The sequence below is a fragment of the Amblyomma americanum genome, chromosome 7 (genome assembly GCF_052857255.1).
Source record: "Amblyomma americanum isolate KBUSLIRL-KWMA chromosome 7, ASM5285725v1, whole genome shotgun sequence".
In the NCBI taxonomy this organism is placed as follows: Eukaryota; Metazoa; Arthropoda; class Arachnida; order Ixodida; family Ixodidae; genus Amblyomma; species Amblyomma americanum.
Window position 1 is genome coordinate 43,399,890 of NC_135503.1, and position 20,080 is coordinate 43,419,969.

At 46.4% G+C, this 20,080-nt stretch overlaps 2 protein-coding genes across 2 annotated transcripts in view; both read left to right on the forward strand.

Annotated features, from left to right (window-relative positions):
- The first annotated feature begins 3,914 nt into the window (after positions 1 to 3,914).
- On the forward strand, positions 3,915 to 5,572 carry LOC144097074 (diaminopimelate decarboxylase-like). Its single transcript, XM_077629859.1, has one exon. The coding sequence runs from the start codon at positions 4,287 to 4,289 to the stop codon at positions 5,532 to 5,534; it is 1,248 nt and encodes a 415-aa protein (XP_077485985.1). The 5' UTR covers positions 3,915 to 4,286; the 3' UTR covers positions 5,535 to 5,572.
- Positions 5,573 to 7,337: 1,765 nt separating this feature from the next.
- Positions 7,338 to 20,080, forward strand: part of und (methionyl aminopeptidase und) — a 39,847-nt gene continuing 27,104 nt past the window's right edge. Inside the window, exons 1-7 of the mRNA XM_077631972.1 lie at positions 7,338 to 7,554; positions 7,981 to 8,091; positions 10,407 to 10,451; positions 11,859 to 11,964; positions 12,558 to 12,663; positions 13,234 to 13,289; positions 18,257 to 18,438. Coding sequence (XP_077488098.1) covers positions 7,401 to 7,554; positions 7,981 to 8,091; positions 10,407 to 10,451; positions 11,859 to 11,964; positions 12,558 to 12,663; positions 13,234 to 13,289; positions 18,257 to 18,438 — 760 coding nt within the window. The 5' untranslated portion in view covers positions 7,338 to 7,400. The remainder of the gene's footprint in view (positions 7,555 to 7,980; positions 8,092 to 10,406; positions 10,452 to 11,858; positions 11,965 to 12,557; positions 12,664 to 13,233; positions 13,290 to 18,256; positions 18,439 to 20,080) is intronic.

The window sequence follows — 20,080 nt, forward strand, 5'->3', positions numbered from 1 at the left end:
ATTTTCTTGTCTTCACCAATGAACCTGCCGGATAACTTTCTTGACATCCCATTTTTTGACCATTCACTCATGGAAAGCATTTCATGTGAACACCGTGGCATTGCTAAAAGTATTGGTTTATTAAAGAATAATCTGTCCTTTGATATTGATGACATTAATACAGAAGTGCCCAAGAGTACTAAACATATATGCAGCGTCATCTTTTCACTAATTTTTCAACAATCACTCACACCAGGATCATTACCACGTGACTGGCGGATCGGTAAAGTCATCCCAGTGTTCAGAAAGGTGACCGTTCATCCCCGTACAATAATCTCCTAGATTCACTCACCTGTGTTTGCTGCAGAATCATAAAGCGTATTTTGTACTCGCATGTCGATACCTTTCTAACGTCTGTAAATTCCTTCCATCCTAATCAGCACGGATTCCTCAGAGGTCACTCACGTGAAACATAGCTTGCCCACTTTCTACATAATTTACTCATATATTTCGTCCGCAATATACCATGTGATGCTCTTTTCCGCGATTTCAAAAAGGCGTTCGATAAAGGCTTAATATACAAGCTATTCGATCTGAATCGACACCCGTCAACCATTAACTGGAACCGTGCCTTTTCAACTGACCATTATCAGTTTGTGAATGCTAATTGTCACTCAAAATCCATTTCACTCGTGGAGGCTGGAGTCCCCCAGAACACGGTACTAGGTCCTCTACTTTTCTCAACTTATATTAATTATCTGCCATTTAGTATTTCTTTTAACATCCGCCTGTTTGCTGATTATTGTGCCATATATCGTCCCATAGCAAATTCGTCAGATGTCATCACCCTCCAAAAAGATATTTAAGAAGTACAACATTGGTGTAACACATTGCTTATGTCTCTTCATATTGCCAAGACCTCATTTATTTCGTTTCACCGTCGTCTTAACTATATCGCGTCTATATACACCATTAATTTCGTCCTTCAGTTCTTACAAGCACATTTCTCGCGATCTAACCTGTACTGACCATGTCCCCCATATAACCAACTCTGCAAAGTGTCCTTGGGTACCTTCTGCGCAGCCTTGCTTTAGCACCCAGTTCTCCGAACACACTAGCCCACAAGACTTTCGTCAGACCAAAACTTGAATATGCTAACTGTGTTTGGTATCCCTATGAAGCTAACCTGATTAAAAATTGGAGGGGATACTTATGCTCCTCTTTAATAGTATGACCGCTATAGAGTTAATGGGTTAATGTCCATTCATGCGGAGTAGGTCATATCCCTAATTAACATTCATAGATCGCTTGAGTTCTCATACCACTCCTGGTGCAGTGGTGCAGCGGTTAAGCGATGTGCAACTTCCCTGTGGTGCAGCGGTTAAGCGATGTGCCACTTCCCTGTGATGACAAGTGCTGCCACCGGTGGGGCTTGTGCGACCCATAATGCTCTTCCCGAACAACCTCACGCGATTAGGCATTAGTTTAACTGCCACGGTGCCCCGTTTGATCACATTCCGGTGGGCAGGTTCTAATGACGCCACATGGTCACGTGACGTAGGTGACCTACCTGCCTCCTAGGTTGCTTCTCTTGGGATTTTTCGCGGATTTTTAGCTCCCGGTCAGCGGCGCCGACGACGACGCCGAATTTTCTACGACACGAGCTCCTTAACGCTATCGCTTTACCACCATTAAGTCAGTTCAGAATCGCGCCGCCAGATAGATCTCATGCGACTACACTTATCATACCAGCATCTCAGGACTGAAATATCAATTACAGTTACCTAAACTCGTCACCCGTCGTAACCCAGCGCGTTTGTATCACGAGATCCTTCACAACATTCCCGCACACAATCAAATCATCGCACGTACTCGTCACGTTTCCCGCCATAGCCAACCCAATGCTCTGCATACGCAATGCGCCCATACCACAACTTTTCGGCAATCGTTTTTCTTTGACTGCCCGCCACCGGAATGACCTTCCGGCTGAAGTGGCGACCATCATCAACTAGCGCGACTATTCAAATCCTCCATCGAGGAAGCGCGTTCATCAATGCAAACGACTGTCCATCATTGTAATCATGTACTATAATGTACTGTAGTATATATATCGTAGTATTAGTATAGTGTAATATAGTCTAGTGTACTATATGTAATATGTCCTTTTATTTTCCGCACTCCTCATGTAATGTACCGCAAAGCACCTTTGAGGAATAATAAAAAAATATAGGTGAGGATGAGTATGTGCAGTCTACAGGCGATAATTTCCTTCAATTCCCCTCAATTTACGATGGAAGGAAAAAAGGTGATTTCCAAATCCTGGACGTCTCCATCTCCGCACCTCGTCTCATATCGCTACGACGTTCAGCGTTTTACATAGCTGTGCTGGTGTTCGAAATGTGCATATTAATGCAAAGAAGTGCATTTCTCTATTTTTTTTCAAAAAATGATTTGTCTTCGTACCCGGTATTTACCCATATAGACATTGTTTCGCGTTGTCAGGGGCAGTTCTTTTACAGCGATAGCTGTATGAGTGTCATCCGGAAAGATGGTGTCGTCGCCGTCATCCGCGCATGCTGCACTCCCTCACCCGGACAGCCATATACATACAAACCGCTGAACTGCCTTACTAAACCACATGGCCAACCTAGGTCAACACCCAATTATGCGCCATAAAAAAGCCCAAACCTAACCCAACCCTACATCCAAAACACCCACCCCAACACACGATCATTGCTTACTGCACGTGGCCACCCCAACATCGTCAACGCGGCAGTCGCACACACGCCCTATATAGACGGATTATGAACCGATGAGTGACCGCGCACATGTCTATGCGTGACGTACGCATCTTACCACAACACCCCACTGCCGTACCTTGAAATACTGAAGAGTCCGACAGGCGTCTGCATTTGGCATCGCTCCAGTCACCCCGGCTCCCTCGCTGCTCCTGTCACGCCGGAAGCCTCTGGATACCCCTGGACGAGCGACCATGCGGGACTGATCACTGCACCCGGCTACTTCAACACACCCAGCAAAAGGCTCTCAGCAGACACCACAGCTTACCCGTGGCGCTAATGCGAGTGTAGAGGCATAAAATCTACAGACATCCTACACTCCTGCTCAGAACTACTAAAGACTCTGAATGGCATTAGCATATCGGGGCAGGAAGCTGTCTTATATTGACAGCTACAGTTGGCGACAGACAGGGTACGTTCTCCTCACCTGAAAACCGACATGCCCGTCACCCCACCTGCACCCCTCCAGCACGCAGCTTTTTCGCAGGTCCCCCGACACCCTACCGCATGGTCTGGGAATGTGCCAGCAACCCCCATCCGTCCATCCGCCACTCCTCAAGGGCCTTGTGGGACCACTGGTGGTCCATCCCTTTGCCCAGCCACCATCTTCTGCTGGTCCGCCGTTCGTGGGCGACTGCAGCCTGATGCTTGGCCTGCTGTTGTATAATAGGAGGCCCGACCAGGACAACAAAATCGTTTTTTTTTTCATCTTAGTAAAGCTTCTTCTCTCTCTCTCGCACCACCCCAGCTTTCTTTGAAATTCGATCGCGTTACCACAAAAATAAGCGTGCAGTGTGTTTTCTTTCTTTAAGAAGAGCGGTTATAAATGCACTAAGTTAAATAATGCTAAATACCCCCCTCCCATTAATAAAGGAAGAAGGGCTCATAAGTTACAAGCAAAGGCAGGCAAGCGGATCTGCTTCTTCTTGCTGCCACTTGTCCATATTTTAGTTACTCATTTCTTCGATATTTTTGCCCTCGTTCACCGCACTATTTTTGGACTAACATTCTCTGTGTCACCGTCAGCGCTTTTAGGAAAAAACTGGTAGCTACTGCTACGACCAGAAGAAAAAGAGAAAGAAGGGAACGGCTGCGCGTGTCGCGCGTTCTTCTGATGAGTCTGCGTTGGGCGGTTAGGCCTGTTCGTCGCGATCTGGCATTTTGGCTGGGGACGATCACGAGGTCTAATCTTCCAAGTCCGAGGGCAACGAACGACTCGAGCAAGACGCCGCTCCCAAGAATACGTCGTCGCGCGGTTCCCTGTCAACTGGAAGGGGGCTGCTAGCTAGGAGGCCTGAACGTGCAGCCGCCCATCTGTGAGTGGCGCCAACGCACACTTTCATGCTTGGCCTGCGGACGTGACTTCTGATGTGACCTTTAAATTGCATTGAAGAGAAGTTTTTACAGGAGACCGCAGCTCTCGGCCGTACCCAATCTTTTTGCAAGTGCGTCAATTTTTTTATATCTGGCCCGCCAGCAACTCGGGACATTTTGTTTGTAATTTTCGACATGGAGTCGTATAGAAACGGCGTATTACACGTGGACCACGTTTCTCTGGCATCGCTGGCGGATCGGTACCAAACTCCTTTCTACGTGTACTCCAAGAGGAAGATCGAAGAAAACCTCCGCACGGTTTTGGAAGGTCTCAAGTACCCCCAGCACATCATATGCTACCCTGTCCGATCCAACTACTCTCTGGGCATCATCAGCATATTCAAACAGCTGGGCACAGGCTTCGTCGTTTCCAACGTCGAAGAGCTTCGGCGAGTGCTCAAGATAGGAGGCGACCCCAAGAAAGTAGTGCTCGCGGGACCCGGGAAGACGAGGGCCGCGATTTCGCAGGCCATCGCCAACGATGTGCTCTGCATCCACGCCGAGTCGTGGCAGGAGCTAGAGCGCATTGAGGAAATCGCTCGGGCGAGTAACAAAGTCGTTCCTGTGGGCATCAGAGTCAACCCCGAGGTGGACGCCCGCGCGCACCCTCATCTGGCCACGTCCATGGTGGAATCCAAGTACGGCTTCCCGCTCCAGGAGGCCGAGGACGCCTGCGTAAGGGTCCACTTGTCCAGGTTCATGGAGCTCGTTGGAGTCAAGTACCACCTCGGCTCTCAGGTTCTGGTCTTCGAGCCTTTCGTCGAGGCGTCCGACAAGATAGTGGGTCTCGTGGACAGTTTGAAGGGCAAAGGGATCGTCCTCAAGCACGTCGACATCGGGGGAGGAATCGGAGTACCACTTCGAGTCAACGATGATGTTCCTGGTCCGGTTGCCTGGATCCGCCACCTCACCGAACCCGTGGAGAAAAGAGAACTGCGCGTCATCTGCGAGCCGGGACGTCTCCTGATATCGAACGCCGCTGTGCTCGTGACGCGAGTGGAGTATGTCAAGAAGACCGCGTCCAAAAACTACCTCATCGTGGACGCCGGCCTGAGCGATTTGGTGACGCCGGTGCTGTGCGAGTCTTACCACGACATCAGGAATGTCCGCGATGGGCCCACCAAGAGGACGGAGCTCTACGACATTGTGGGTCCAGGGAGTGGTCCAGCCGAAACATTTGGCCTTGGCCGCTATCTTCCGGCGACGGAGCAGGGAGACGTTCTCGCGATCCTCACCGTGGGGGCGTACGGATTCTGCATGTCGTCTAACTTCGCCTCCAGGAACCACGCCATGGAAATAGTCGTTGACGGCCCCACGTACGCCATCATCCGCGAAAGGCAGACCCTGGAACAGCAGGTCGTGAACGAAAGATTCTTTAAGTAGCAATAGCGAATGCTGAACAATATAATTGTTCGCACTTTTCTTCTTGAAATACATCACTGCGTGCGTGTTGTTTGATTCCGTACATAATATTTCGTGTTAAATTCTATGCATCTTATAAGTGCGATGAATCAAAGTCTTGTCGTTCATGACATGCGGTTTTGTCTTGCGCTCTAAATGTGTTTTCACAACTTCGTGTTAATTAGCTACCGTTAAAGAAAAAAAAACTTGAACGCTTCAGCAAGTCGCAACAGTCAAAGCATAATACTGGACCCACATTCCGTGTCTGCTTTATGTGCATGCAGTCGCAGCGCGCGTGTGTAAACCGCAGACTGCGACATTACGTTTTCTTTATTTTCCCCTTCATTGCAGTCTTTATTTTGTGGATTCAGTCTAGTGGCTGCTTTGGAACCCTACTGATATTTATGCTGCCAGCCACTTATTATTATACAACCAATAAATGGACTCTGATTTTGCGAGGACGTACACCATCATTCGCTCCGGGATTTTAATGTACTCCTAAGGAGCGTAGTGTTTCGGACTCTGAGCACAGGCATCCCAAGGTTTATGGTAGCACCTTCTAGTCTGTCTTCTGAAGAAGATTGCGGGAAAAAATTGCAACGCCCCTTGCCTAGTGTTTCAGAATCGAGCGTGGTGGGCTTGCTTCTGTGGTGTCCCTGGCTGAATTGACAGGGTTTTAGCTGGGTTATTACCCAGGTTGTTAGGGTGTCGGTGCGTGCGCCAATACTTTAGCTCTTTCCAATGCCCATGTGCGACGGCACCGATTCAGCTGTGATGGATTCTTTGATTTAGGTGGGGGAGGGGGCAAGCACGTATCTAAAGGGAGGCCGAGCCCCCCCCCCCCCCTCCCGAAGTAAACCTCAGCGCCGCCTCACGCTTCTCTTGGCAATGCTCTATTTGGGCATGTACCTGCCCCCCCCCCCCCCCCCCTTATACAGAAAGTTACCCTGAGCTCCTCCCGGAAAAATCTCTGGATACGTGCTTGGGGAGGAGGGTAAGAGGGGTAAGTTATTTGGAAATTTTAGATGGCGTCGTGACTTTCCGTGCAAACTAATTAAGGCATCCAACTTGAACAGTGCAGTGCAATATGCCTCCGCTGTGACGGGAACTTCCAACAAACCAGGTGCTGGCACATTACTACGCTTTCGCGTGAATTCATGTGTGGGTCGTGTGTGCTCAACGCGCTGCGCCATCGCCAAGTAGTAGCAACGATGGCTCAGGCACGAACTGCAACTGAAGTCCAATCGCGTTCGCACGGTGCCGTACTGCCGTCTGCAACACGGGTCTACGGTCCACGCATCTGTGGCCTGTTTGAAAGAGAATTCGTTTTGATCACTCCCATGTTCGATGGCATGAAGATAGATGCAATCATTCTCTTCTTTTCTCGTTGTCATTGCATAGGGTCACGCTCAGGCCATGATGCAATCATCTTGCGGAACTGATGTCCTTCATCCGCCAGCAGCTGCTTCTTCAAAACCGAAACTGACAAAACGGATGTCATTTGTGTCAATCCTGAGAAGGATTGCATGTTTCTTGCCCTTGTGTATTTTCCGCTGATACATATTTCATACATAAGACAGAAAAGCAACTTGTCATATTACCGCACCATTGAATGAAAACAGGTTTTGAATTTATAAATCTGAACCGCCTGGATAGTCGGAGCATTTACAGTGCTACGTTTTAACCATCTGTTCAGTTGCCAAGCGTTGATAAGATTTTTGATTGCCAGCAACTCAAATTTGTCGCAAGCAATAGCCAGCAAGCGGTGCGCGCGAAATTTGCGAATCTCACGCGACGACCAACGCGCGAGGCGCCACGCCGCAGTGAACCGGTGCACTGTAATCAAGAATGGCGGCTGTGGTACAAGATCACGGAAGCAAACATGTGGACGAAAAAGAGGAGATTGTAGAGGATGGCGACGAGGAGGACGACGCCGAAGACGACGTCGGACCACAGGACGCCGCCAAAAAGAAAAAGAAACGGAAGAAGAAGAAGAAGAAAGGTGAGGTCTAGGAACCCCCGCCGACCGGAGTCCCGCCACCCCACATGGCTTCGTTTTGCTGATGATTGGATCTGCCGTACTTTGTTCAGTCACACGAAAACGCACTCCACAATCAGGGCCCGGAGTACGTCTTCCTTATTAAGTAAACAATTGTCATGCACAGCGCATTAAGTTTTGCAACTGTTGACCCGGCGTACTGAGTACTCATTGCGGGCCGGGCCGCCTTGTGTGTTTGGTTACCCGGGAATGCTAAAAATAAGACGCAGTGGGAGACCTCAAATGCAGGTGGAGCTGAATTTTGTGGAACACGCACCTGCTGTTGGATATGTGGATTTTTCTCCGTTTATCTGACACTGCTGAGGTTGATTCCTGTCGCGCACCTTTGTTTTCTGACCCCATTGTTTATCTCTCAATCTTGTCGTTTAGCTCCTCAAGAGGCCGATGGAGAAGAGCTAGGTTCAGCTCAAGTTTCAGCTGTGACAAACGCGCTTGAGAACCAGCACATTGATGGCACAGGCGACAAGACTGACGAGAAAGGTGACACCTTGTTCTTTTTTCTTTAATTTTACTCTGCATGCTGTGATTGTGCTAAGATTTGAGATTTGCACAATGTTCTCAACAAAAGGAGACCTTAGTGCACACACGTACTTTGGGGCATTGGTTATATGACCTGATGTTCGCATAGAGACAAACAGTGGTCATGTCAATAACATGTTTCTAGCTTGGTATCGCTGTGCTGGGCCCATGAGACTATCAAATCCAACAGTTAACAGACTTTTTGGGCTGCCTAGGGCTTGAGTATATGTCTCGTGCATTGTATACAGCTGTTTTTTAATACCATGTGGTACATGCATGTAGAATGGCTCTACTTTTAAACTGATAACAGTTTTTCAGTTGCACTTGTTTTTTATTTAAAGCATAGAATTCTGACACTAAAGATATGATGATAAGCAAGTCTAGATGACTCATTATATGCTCTAAAAGATACTGTTTCTTTGTCCTCTGATCTGCACGCATTTTTGTTCTACAGTGTACTCTGACCCACTGTTTTGCTACACAAAGTATTTATAGACTGTCTCCCTGTGACGTTGCAGCCTATGCTTTTGGATGCAATAAACCTTTCTCATAGCATGACACCTTACTATAGTCGGCTGCAACTCAAGAACACAGCTGCGAATGCCTCTCAATTGAGTCTCTCCAGCCAATGGCTTCGACCGGTTCTTATGGTATTGCGGCTGATCTCCTAGCATGACATCGCTGGTGACTGGCAGGTGCCTGCATGGAATCTGATTAGCTGCAACATCATGACAATCGGTTGACACCATTGGTTGGAGGGCTTTCTCTTTGAGGGGTATTTGCCGCTGCGTTCTTGGGTTCTTGCGTTCTTGGGTTGTAGCTGCACTAGTCAGATTATTTTGTAGCCAGTACGTATTACTACAGTATTTGTATGTCACCAGTTTCATAAAAACACTGCTTAATGCTGTCCTAGTGGAATCCTAATAACAGTGATTCATACTTTTAATTTTTGTCAAAAAAATCTGGGTCTTTCATCAATCTTTAACTTTGTTCCTAAATTTAATAGGCACAGTCTTTTTCGTCTTTAAAGTCTTGGGCATGTGGGCATTTATTTTGCATTATTCTTTCATTCTCACTGCAGTCTTGCAGCAGACTTTCTTCTGAAAAATCAGGCAAATGTATGAGGCAGAGTTCACAAAGAGAATCTATTAAAAGCTCTAGAAAAGCAACTTTAAAAACTTCAGCATAGTGCATGTAGTCACTCATTCAATTATCGGTTGTGAACATTTCTGTGACACTAATTTCTTCTTTTTTTTATTGTTGCATGGGAGACATGGACCCAATTTTTGCTGAAGACTGCTCGCTGTTTTCATGCTCTTGGACGAAAAAGCTTGTTATTATGCTCAAATAGAAGAACTTGCCTAGCTGTGTTTCACATGCAACATCACTTGCAATTCACCACTGTTTTTTACACCCTGTGGTACCTCTGTGGCTTTTGGCTACTATGCCCAAGGATGCTGAGTCGAATCCCGCCTGCTGTGAGCACATTTTGATGGGAGTCCAAATCCAGTGATGTGACTGCTGCGCCAGTTGAACCAAAAAACAGCAAAGGGTTTATTCTGCTGCATGTTCATTATTTCTACGAATTATTAAAGTAGGTAGGATGTAAAAAATACTAGGCAGTACTTTACACCACTGACAACATTCAGTTTATTTCAATTTGGAAGAATACTCTGGTTGTTTTTAAATATTGGTCCATTTTAGCCAGGACACCCTGCATATACTAAATAATTGAGTATATGTATAATACTTACGCGTTGCCACTCCTGCTCCAGACTCTCTTTTTCTGCTCTGAAACATAATTTGCGCTGCCTCAAGAAGTGCTCCAAAGTTACTTGGGCCAATCACATCATGGGAAATGCGAAAATGCCCATGTGTTGTGCGATTTCAGTTCATGTTAATGAATCCCCAGGTGGTCAAAATTAACGCAGAGCCCTCCACTACAGACTGCATTTCTCAGCACCCATGTGTATCCTTGGGACATTAAACCATATCATCACTTTTGCATTGCTGTAATGGAAAAATGTTTGCATTAACAAAGCTGTCTAGTTATGCGTCTGGGGTGCTGCAAGCGTTCACGTTAAACAGTGTCCATAATGGATTCATTAGTTTCTATTGGCCACATTGTTTGTGCATTGCCTCTTAGGAAAATTAAACAATAGTCTCTGAACTGTTTAGGTTAGCAGAGTTCATCATGAAGGGGGTCTGCTGTGTTTTCCTTAACCAGCTCACCTTTATTGTTTATGCACTTTGTATAAGTATGATTCCTTTTCCAGCTGATGGTGAAGAAGCAAAGAAGAAGAAAAAGAAGAAACCTAAAGGTATTCAGCTTGGCACATTCACATTTGAATTGTTTTGAGAGTCAGCGATGCATGCTCAGGTGAAGGGATGCCAGCATACCAACGGTACAGGCCTAATCTTTGTCGCTGGGATAACAATTTGTGTGCATTATAGGTTGAAATGTAACTGCAAAGTTTTTCTAACATTTTGAGTTGGTAATTGCATCACATTTCTGTCTCCTCTACAGCAAACTATTTTTTAAAATACCTTGTGGAATTATTTTAAAACTGCGAAAGTAGCAAACCAAAACTGAAACTGAGTCCGTGGTTGGGGACTTGCATGATGCATCAATGATGTCACAAACATTACTAGCTTGAACGTGTGTTGAATGATGAACTAGCAACTTAAAATGATGACTTATTTCATAACGTGCCTGAAATGACCTAATGTAAGCCTCAGAATTTTGTTGGGGAAATGGGGAGTGGGTGTTAACACGCGGCCAATGTTTGTGGCATTGCAAATGCAGTACTGCCTGTAGAAATCATCTTGGCTGAGGCCGCAGAAACTGGAGACTTTAAAATCGATTTGTGTCGCACGGCTGCCAAATAATTGTTGAAGTGACTAGGAATGGTGGGAAAACCTACAGGATAAGCCTCATTACAATGGACTAACCTGTAAAAACCTCTGAGCTGTATATTCTATGAATGCAGTGATCTCATTGAAATGCAACAGAGAGAAGCTTGGCCATTATAGTGAAGGAAGACAGAAAAACAAATGGCAAATGTTCTATTGCACCCCGTTTTACTGTGAGAACGTTGCCATTAACACTCAGCAACGCAGGAAAATCTCGTTAGTTCCAAGCTCACTTAGTTTGAGTGTGTAGTTAATTTGAACTGACGCTAGAGTCTCGTAAAACTCTTGCATATTACACTCAGCGGAAAGCACCTGATAATATGCTTGCATGAGTATATGCGGTGTTGCGTGAGTATATAGGCAATATGCAATTCATCACTATGCGGTGTTGCGTGAGTATATAGGCAATATGCAATTCATCACTTGTTCTTAGTGTTGAACGGGCGCATACATGTGAGAAGGCGTAGCATGAGCTGACGTATGTGCAGAGCAGTTACCCATACAGTGCAATGCATCAGCCCATCATTTTGATCGCACTTCCTGTAGTTCAAATTTCAGTTAATTCAAACAGATTTTCCTGTCTTGTTCGAATTATCAAGTTTAGAATGCATATGTATTCTGCTACACTGAGAGGTTCCTAACCAACAGGAATGGGCAGCATTCGGTCTTTCATGTGAAAACTTTACAGAAAGGAACATAAGCTTAGTACTGGCATTTTGTGCAATACCAAAACTAATGTCATAAATGGCTTTTGTATGGTGGGATTGTGCAGCCTAGTTCATTTGTGAATCACATTAAAGGGCTGTGATTTGCAGGTCCTAAGCAGCAGACAGACCCACCATCAATTCCCATCTGTGATCTGTTTCCCGATGGCAACTTTCCGGTGGGTGAGGAAGTGGAACATCCCATTCCAAATGATAGGTATGTTCCCCATTGAATCCTGTTTCTGGACTGGTATATTTTGCAATTTACTTGAGCCGTTGGAAATTTCATTGAAACTCTTATTTCATGGCAGGGTTAGGTTAGGTGTTATGTCTTGTGATGTATGGGAGGAGTCTTCATTCTTTTCAGCGCCAGTATTCCTACCTGTCATTAAAAACTTTATAGGCTCGTATAGTTTCTGTTTGGAAGTTCCTAATTTTTGTAAGTTTGTTTGAAGCTGATTAAGCAACAAGTGGTGGATTTTGGGTCTTGAAAGATACAGTATTGTAAAACCTGCATTCTATGCCTTGACTGGCCCCAAGCTTGCTTCTGCTTTAGATCCAAGGATATATGAGACAGGTACTGTGCCATTTCCTTTCCCCAAAAACCAATTATTATTATTATTGTTATTATTATTATTATTATTATTATTATTATTAGATGCATACATGCATGTGCTCGGCATTTCTCAGAATGCCTGTTGTGGCTCCTCCTGGTAGACTGTTGTGCACGCTGTTCTGTTTTACTTTTTTGTTAACAGTATAGATAGTGCTATTGCGTTACTCTGCCACACCTTACCAACTTTCATGCAGCCGTACCGGAAGGAATCGTTTCACTGACCCAGAGAAAAAGGCCTTGGAAGGCATGTCTCAGGAGCAGTACAGAGAGATTAGGCAAGCAGCTGAGGCACACCGTCAAGTAAGTAGACATGTTAACATTAATATTTCAGTCAGTTCAGTGCCATCTCTATTCTTACAATGATATTGTGCTTTCTAGGACTTGTAAGGTATGCTGATCAATTCCAGATTAGATATAAAAATTATGTATGAAATTTCAAACAGTTTTAAAAACATGTCGTTTGTGCATGCAACTGTAAGCCAAAATTCTTGCAGTTTTTTTTCCTCTAATGCTTATCTGGAGACACTTGAGGCATGAACATTTTGTCGCTTTCCTAGATGGGAATGGGCTTCCTTGGCTGTATAATTAATTGGACCTTGAGCACTCATGTCAGTAGTTCATGGAAATGACTGAGCGGCGCTAACAAACAGGATGGAAAAGAAGAACACGTGCTACTCATCTGCAAACTACAACCAAATGCTAGTCAGCGCATATCTCTGTGTTCTTCTCTTCCATCCTGTATGTTAGCACTGTTCAGCTGTTTGCAATGAGCATGCGCCAACCAGCCTGACTAAGCCCCCTTCTTGAATGTCAGTAGTGTTTGTAGTCCACAGTGGCCATTTTCTCACCTTTTTGTACTTTTTGTTTCAGACAAGGCAGTACATGCAAAAAGTTATCAAGCCTGGGATGACAATGATTGAAATCTGGTAAGTAGGAGAACTTGTGATGCAAATCGCCTTTAATAAAAAGAAAAGTTGGGGCCTTTGCTGCATGCAGTAATATTTAACTGAACTGCAATTCTTACCCAGTACAGAATATGGCATGGTTGCTTGCGATGTAAATTTATTTTTAAAAAAGTGGCATATGTGCTACCATATTAACTCGATTTTAACGTCAGGAAAAAGTGCAACAACTTCGACTTTAACATACTGTTACAGGTTCTATTTACAAATAATATTTACAAGGCAGGTCGAGAGGAGCCTGGTGCGCCGGCGGCAGGATACTTGACTTTTTCTTCTACTTCCAGCTGCCGCACGTCTTCTTTATTCCTCAGAGCCCATACGCAGCACGTGACATTTCCCCGTTCGCAGACGAAGCCCTCTGGGCCAGTCAATCAATCGGGGTCCCGAGAGTGGAATGGCTTCAGCCGTGCGACATGCACGACCTGGGTTGTCCTTGAGCGGCGTCCTTGCGTTGATTGGGGAGAGATGACATAGTTGAGGTCATTGAGGCGAGCAACAACGATGAACGGGCCTGTGTAGTGGGATAGCAGCTTTTCTGATAAGCCACGCTTGCGTAGGGGCGTCCACAACCATACAACGTCACCGGGCAGGTAGGAGACATCCTTGCGCCGGCGGTCATAACGCTGCTTAGAGCGATGCTGTGATGCCAAGGTGCGTATCCGGGCAATCCGACGGGCTTCTTCAGCGCGACATAGAGTGTTGGCAATAGAAGGCTCGGTGTCGAGAGAGAAAGGTAAGATGCTGTCGAGGGAGCTTCGAGGCGGACGGGCATAAAGAAGGAAGAATGAGCTGTAACCAGTTATTTCATGCCTCGACGTGTTATAGGCGTATGTAATGAAGGGAAGCACGTCGTCCCAGTTCTTATGGCGGGAATCGACATACATGGCCAGCATGGTCGTGAGTGTCCGATTGGTACGTTCAACCAGTCCATTAGTCTGGGGGTGGTACGGCGTCGAGTGGCGAAAATGGCATGAACTAAGACGCAGAAGATCTTCCACAATGTCTGCCGTAAACTGGCGACCACGGTCACTGATAACAACTCGAGGAGGTCCATGCCGGAGGATGACAGCACGAAAAAGGAAGAGCGAGACCTCAGCAGCGGTGGCGCAAGGTAGGGCGGCGGTCTCACAGTAACGGGTGTGGTGATCAACGCACACTATAATCCAGCGGTTACCGTTGGACGAGCGGGGAAACGGGCCGAGCAGATCGAGTCCAACTTGTTCATATGGCGTGCTTGGAGGTGGCAAAGGATGCAGGCGTCCAGGCGGAGAAGTCGTGGGAAGCTTGAACCGCTGACACTGCACGCAGGTGGCCACGTAGCGCTGAACCATGTGACGCATTTTTGGCCAGTAAAAACGTTCTTTGATGCGGTTAAGGGTCCTGGCAAACCCCAAGTGCCCAGCCGTGACGTCATCGTGCATTGCCTGCAGAACAGAGGAGTACAGAGTAGCCGGAACGACGAGGAGAAAGCGTGCACCTCCAGGCGAATAATTCGTTCTGTAGAGTAAACCGTCGCGAACACAGAAAGGGCTTGCGATGTCGGGTCACGGGCTTCGGCAAAAAGCGGCGCCAAGTGCTGATCCTTGCGTTGTTCCATCTGGAAAGTTCCAAGATCTGGAAACTCTTGGGAAACGGCAGCGAGATAGTCATCGGAGTTTTCATCATCGGAAGTAGTAACCGTGAACGGCAGCCGCGAGAGGCGATCTGCGTCGGCGTGTTGGCGGCCACTTTTGTAAGACACTTTGAAGTTAAACTCTTGGAGGCGTAACGTCCAGCGGGCCAACCGACCGCAGGGGTCGCGTAGATTGACCAGCCAGCACAGAGAGTGATGGTCTGTGACGACTGTAAAAGCACGTCCATAAAGGTACGAACGAAACACTCCTCGTAGCCAGTGTCGAAACGACCATCGTACTCCGGCTGCCGCAGGTGGCGTTGCGGATGAGCTGGCGCCCTGGGGCCGGGGCGGGTGATCCGGGGAGCGTCGCTGTAATCAATGCGAGTAGCACTGGTAGGGGCCTGGGCAGACAAACTCCAAGGGGAGGAGCGGTAGGTGGGAGCCGCCTGCAGAGAACAGCTCCCATACGGGACCTCACTGCGGCGCGCAAGATCTTGATGCCAGGAGAGTTCGTCACGCATGATTTGACGAATGACGTCAGGGAGAGTCGCCGCATTCACAGGCTCGTGGAAATCCACGCTGGCGACGGTGGTGACGTTAGGCAGGCGACCGAACTTGGGAGTAATTCGACGCAGTTTTAGAGCTTCAAAGGTGCGGCAGTGCTTGATGATATCCGTGGGCGAGTCTAAATTTTCTTTACTAATAAGAAAGCTGTAGACGTCCTCTGCGATGCCCTTGAGGAGATGACCAACGCGATCTTCGTCGGACATACTGGGATTAACGACTTTGCACAGCTTCAAGACCTCTTCTATGTAAGTCGTGCAGGTCTCTCCAGGCACTTGCGCTCTCTGAAGCAAAGACTGCTCAGCGCATTTTCGTTTGGCAACAGTATCCCCGAAGCAGCTGCGGAGCTCTTCCATGAAGCGGTCCCAACTTGTTATTGATGCCTCATGGTTTTCGAACCAAGTTAGCGCGGTGCCATCGAGAAAGAAGACGACATTGGCCAGCTGAAGAGTGGCATCCCAGCCGTTGTATTTGCTCACCCGCTTGTAATTGGTGAGCCAATCATCCACGTCTTCGCCAGCCTTCCCGGAAAACGTCCGCGCTCACGGTAGTGCTGCCAAGCGGGCGTTGCGGCGCCGGTCGGACGTGCGTCGGCTTCCTTGGGCATTTGCACGGGCAACGGTGGCAATCCGGCGATTCTTCGGCTGCAGCGGTTGCGAGAGGGATCCGTGGTGATCGGCCCAGCACCTCCACCACACTGTTACAGGTTCTATTTACAAATAATATTTACAAGGCAGGTCGAGAGGAGCCTGGTGCGCCGGCGGCAGGATACTTGACTTTCTCTTCTACTTCCAGCCGCCGCACGCCTTCTTTATTCCTCAGAGCCCATGCGCAGCACATGACAATACGTTTAAGACTTAATTCTAACACACATTTTAGGCGATTTTTTACAGAAAAAAGTGCACATTAGAATCGAGTAAATACGGTACTAAGAGTGTTTCAGACAGTATGTGTCATGCAGCTTTGGCTAAAAGGGGTTTTAATTATGTCTAGGTGTACAGATTCTTTTCCTCCTGTTTTTGTGGGCTCTTTAGTTTACCTCAAATGCTCTTTCTTCATACAGGCCAGATTGCTCATTTTTATGTGGGTGTACTTTTGTTTGCAATAGAGTTGGTAACTGAACCAACTAACCTATTGAGTGTGGGTTGCATGAGGGTAAAGATGCATGAATTTGGTCAAACAGGAAGTTGAGCTGGTTGGTTGGTTCAAGTGCAAAAAGACAAAGACCGAGAAAGAAGGACGGCACATGTGCTACTTTATTGAAGAGAGTTTCAAGAACTAGACATGAAATTCAGTGAAACAAAATGTTGAGCAAGTTGTTACTGGTTCTGCATGGTTCGAGCGCAGCAGACGAAGACTGCGAAAGGAGGATGACACACGCTATTAGTAGTGCGTGTGTCGTCCTTCTTTGTTGGTCTTCGACTATTTGTGCTCGAACCATGCACATACATGAATATTTCCTTGAAAGCTATGGGGTTTCTGGGTTACTAACAGGCGCTGCAGTTATTCAAAGCTCAGAGCAACAGGGTCTAATCTTTCAGGCATGTCTTATTAAGCTTAATATATTTTATTTATTTTGCTGTACAAGCTAAATATTTTCTAGCAAAGAAATTTACCAGAAAAACTATATTTCATGCACTTGCACTCGTGTATAGAAGCACACAGTTGGTCTTGGTGTACAAAAATATACGAGGCTTGCACTAACTATTTTCTTTTCCTATCACTAGAGGTTCTGGAGGTGACTACACCGCTTTGGTGACCGCATAACCTTTGTGATTAAGTCTCTGATTTAGTTTCAAGTGCACATTGCAGTTAATTGTATCTGTATTAAGGGAATCGGCTTGTTCATGAAGCCTTCAGTCCACAGTAAGTGTGGCGCCTAATCTGACACAAAGTGCAGTTGTGGGGTCAGAAAAGTCTGATTCTCCATTTGGCTTGCTTCATTTACATATGGCAGTTTAAATTCTATTTGCTTACATACCAGCCTACTCACTTGCTTTTTATTAGCCACTAGCAGTGGTGCACCAGAAAGCACCAGTGAAAAACACATCTGCTTGAAATATGACACGCAGCTGTAAATTGCGGCAGGTTGACAGATAAAAAGGAAATTTGTAAAATTCTATTGTGAAGAGTTTGCCTTGTCATCTTAATCCTCTCAAGGTGGTTCTCTGGTTGGCGCATTTTCCCATGCGTATGATTGCTAACACCTCATTTTACTGTAGCAGTGTATTCAAGCATGAACGGCTGAAAGGTGGTGTCTTGCATCTTCTTGATTATCTTGTGTAGATAAACTGGAGTGAGCCTTGTAGCAGATGCTTGTATGCTCTTGTCTTGATGGTCATCGTTGATGCTGCACTAAAGGGTAATGCAAGTTGCAAAGTCAAACCAGTGGCCTCCAGAGAAGAAGTGTTGATGAGTTGCAACAGTTGACTCTTATGATGATACACGGTCAGGGTGCAAGACAGCATGGTGTTGACCGCACTGAGGGAGAAGGGTGACAAAAGAGAAAGGATAGCATGACTGCGCAGGTTGTGTTGTCCTTAGTACAGTTTACACGATGTTGGGACAGTTCAGACATGAAAGAAAACAGGCTGTAGGAGCTGTGATGCAGTGCACCAATGAAATCATGCATTATGCAGCTTAGTTTCTTTGCATAGCATCAGGCAACATCACACTGCAAAGCATTGCATGCCTACACCTCGTCTTCACTGATGACACAGAGGTCTTGTCCGTGTGTGTATGCTCGCTGCAGTGAGTTGCTGGAGTCCACGGCTCGCAAGCTGATCAAGGAGAACGGGCTGAGTGCGGGGTTAGCCTTCCCAACCGGCTGCTCCCTCAACCACTGTGCAGCGCACTACACGCCAAACGCGGGTGACCCGACGGTGCTCGGTTACGACGATGTGTGCAAGATTGACTTTGGCACACACATCAATGGCAAGCAGATCACAGTTGGTGGCCCTCTATGAGAAGGCATCTTCTGTCACATTGCTTAATGATTTTTTTTTTTTGCCTTGTCTTTGTGTGGTTGTTGCACTCTCTCTTGTGGGGCTTTACTTTCCCATTTGAAAGTTTGCTGTGATTTCATGGTGGGAAAGATTGCCTCGCATAAAAGGCTGGCTATAATTGACCTAGAGCAGCAGTCTCCTCTTTTGTCGTATCAGGATTCATCACAAATACATGAGCACAAGAACGACCTGCCACAGCAGCCAGGTGGTTAGGGTATTTGGATGCTAAACTCGAGGACACAGGTTCAAATCCTGGCCGTGGTGGCTGCGTTTTGAAGGAGGTGAAAGGCAAAAGATGCCCATGTGCTTTGCTAGTGTAATGTGTGATGTCAGGGCGTGGTAAAGCTCACCAGTTGGTCTAAATTATTCTGAAGCACTGCACTGCTGCATCTATTTAACTCCTTCCTCTACCCTTCCCTTACAGCGCAATTGAGTTGTCTGTTGATAAGTGAGACAGTTATTCCATCTTTTTATTTCTTCAGAGCAAATCTTTACTGTTTTTTTTTCTCGCTAGAACAGTAGCTGCGTTTGTTTCTGTAATAAAAGATATGCTAAATAAATTGAATCAAATGTGACAGCAGCATGCCGTACCTACCTTCTGGTGTATCGCACTCATGTTAACGGGAAAATGCACTGATAGACCATGTCGATTTAATCCACCAGGCATAGTTAGATCGAGAAGGGCAAGTGACATCCATTGTGAATGGAAACAGGTTTTGAGGTACACATCCTACCCAGTGCGCTAGCTTCAGTGCCCTCTCTGCCAGATCACAAAGCAGACGGTGCTAAAGATGGGAGCGTCCACCACATGCACTGGATGTGGTGGCACTGTGCTACCAGATTTTATGAGGCACATGTAGCTAGTGGTACGTCTGGTTTGCGAGATATGCTAGGAGATATGATGCGTTGCTGTTGTACTCGTGTAAATGTGGCTAATGGAAGGAGTGGAGCATAAAAGTATCTTTTATTTTATGGCATTTTATTTCAAATATGGCAGAGAAGGTTTCTCTTTTGTATGTCGGTGCTCTGTCGCATGACCTACTGAACCGTCCATATCATAGTTGTTCTCGGAAGTTACCTACAGATATCTACATGAACACATAGCAGACGAGCTGACTTACAAAGTTGTACTCAGTCAGATATCCGGCATAGCCAGCTGTGCTTTCCTTCAAGAAACAGTGTTTCATAACAGCTGTTAAGCCTTTGGCAAAGTACTAATTGATTGTTTTAGACATGAGAATTTAAAGGTCATTCGAAGCTTCCATGGCACAGGTGAAGCGTCCCTTTGAGTCATGGTGTTGGGACAAATCATGAGATTTGAAAGAGGCAAAAAGATGTAAACTTGCCTTGTTCTGATGTTAACATGTGGCCGTTACCAGATCATTTCATGGGGCCAAGTGTGTGCTGTTTTTCTTTACTGCAAGGTATTGACCACCCGGTGCTTTTGGGACAAGCACATTGTTACTTGATTTCAAACTTTCTTAGTTTACTCATCGGTACGCTTTGCAAAGCACCATTGGCATGAGAATTTCGAAGGTTAAGCACGCATAAGTTTTTAGTCTACCAGGCGA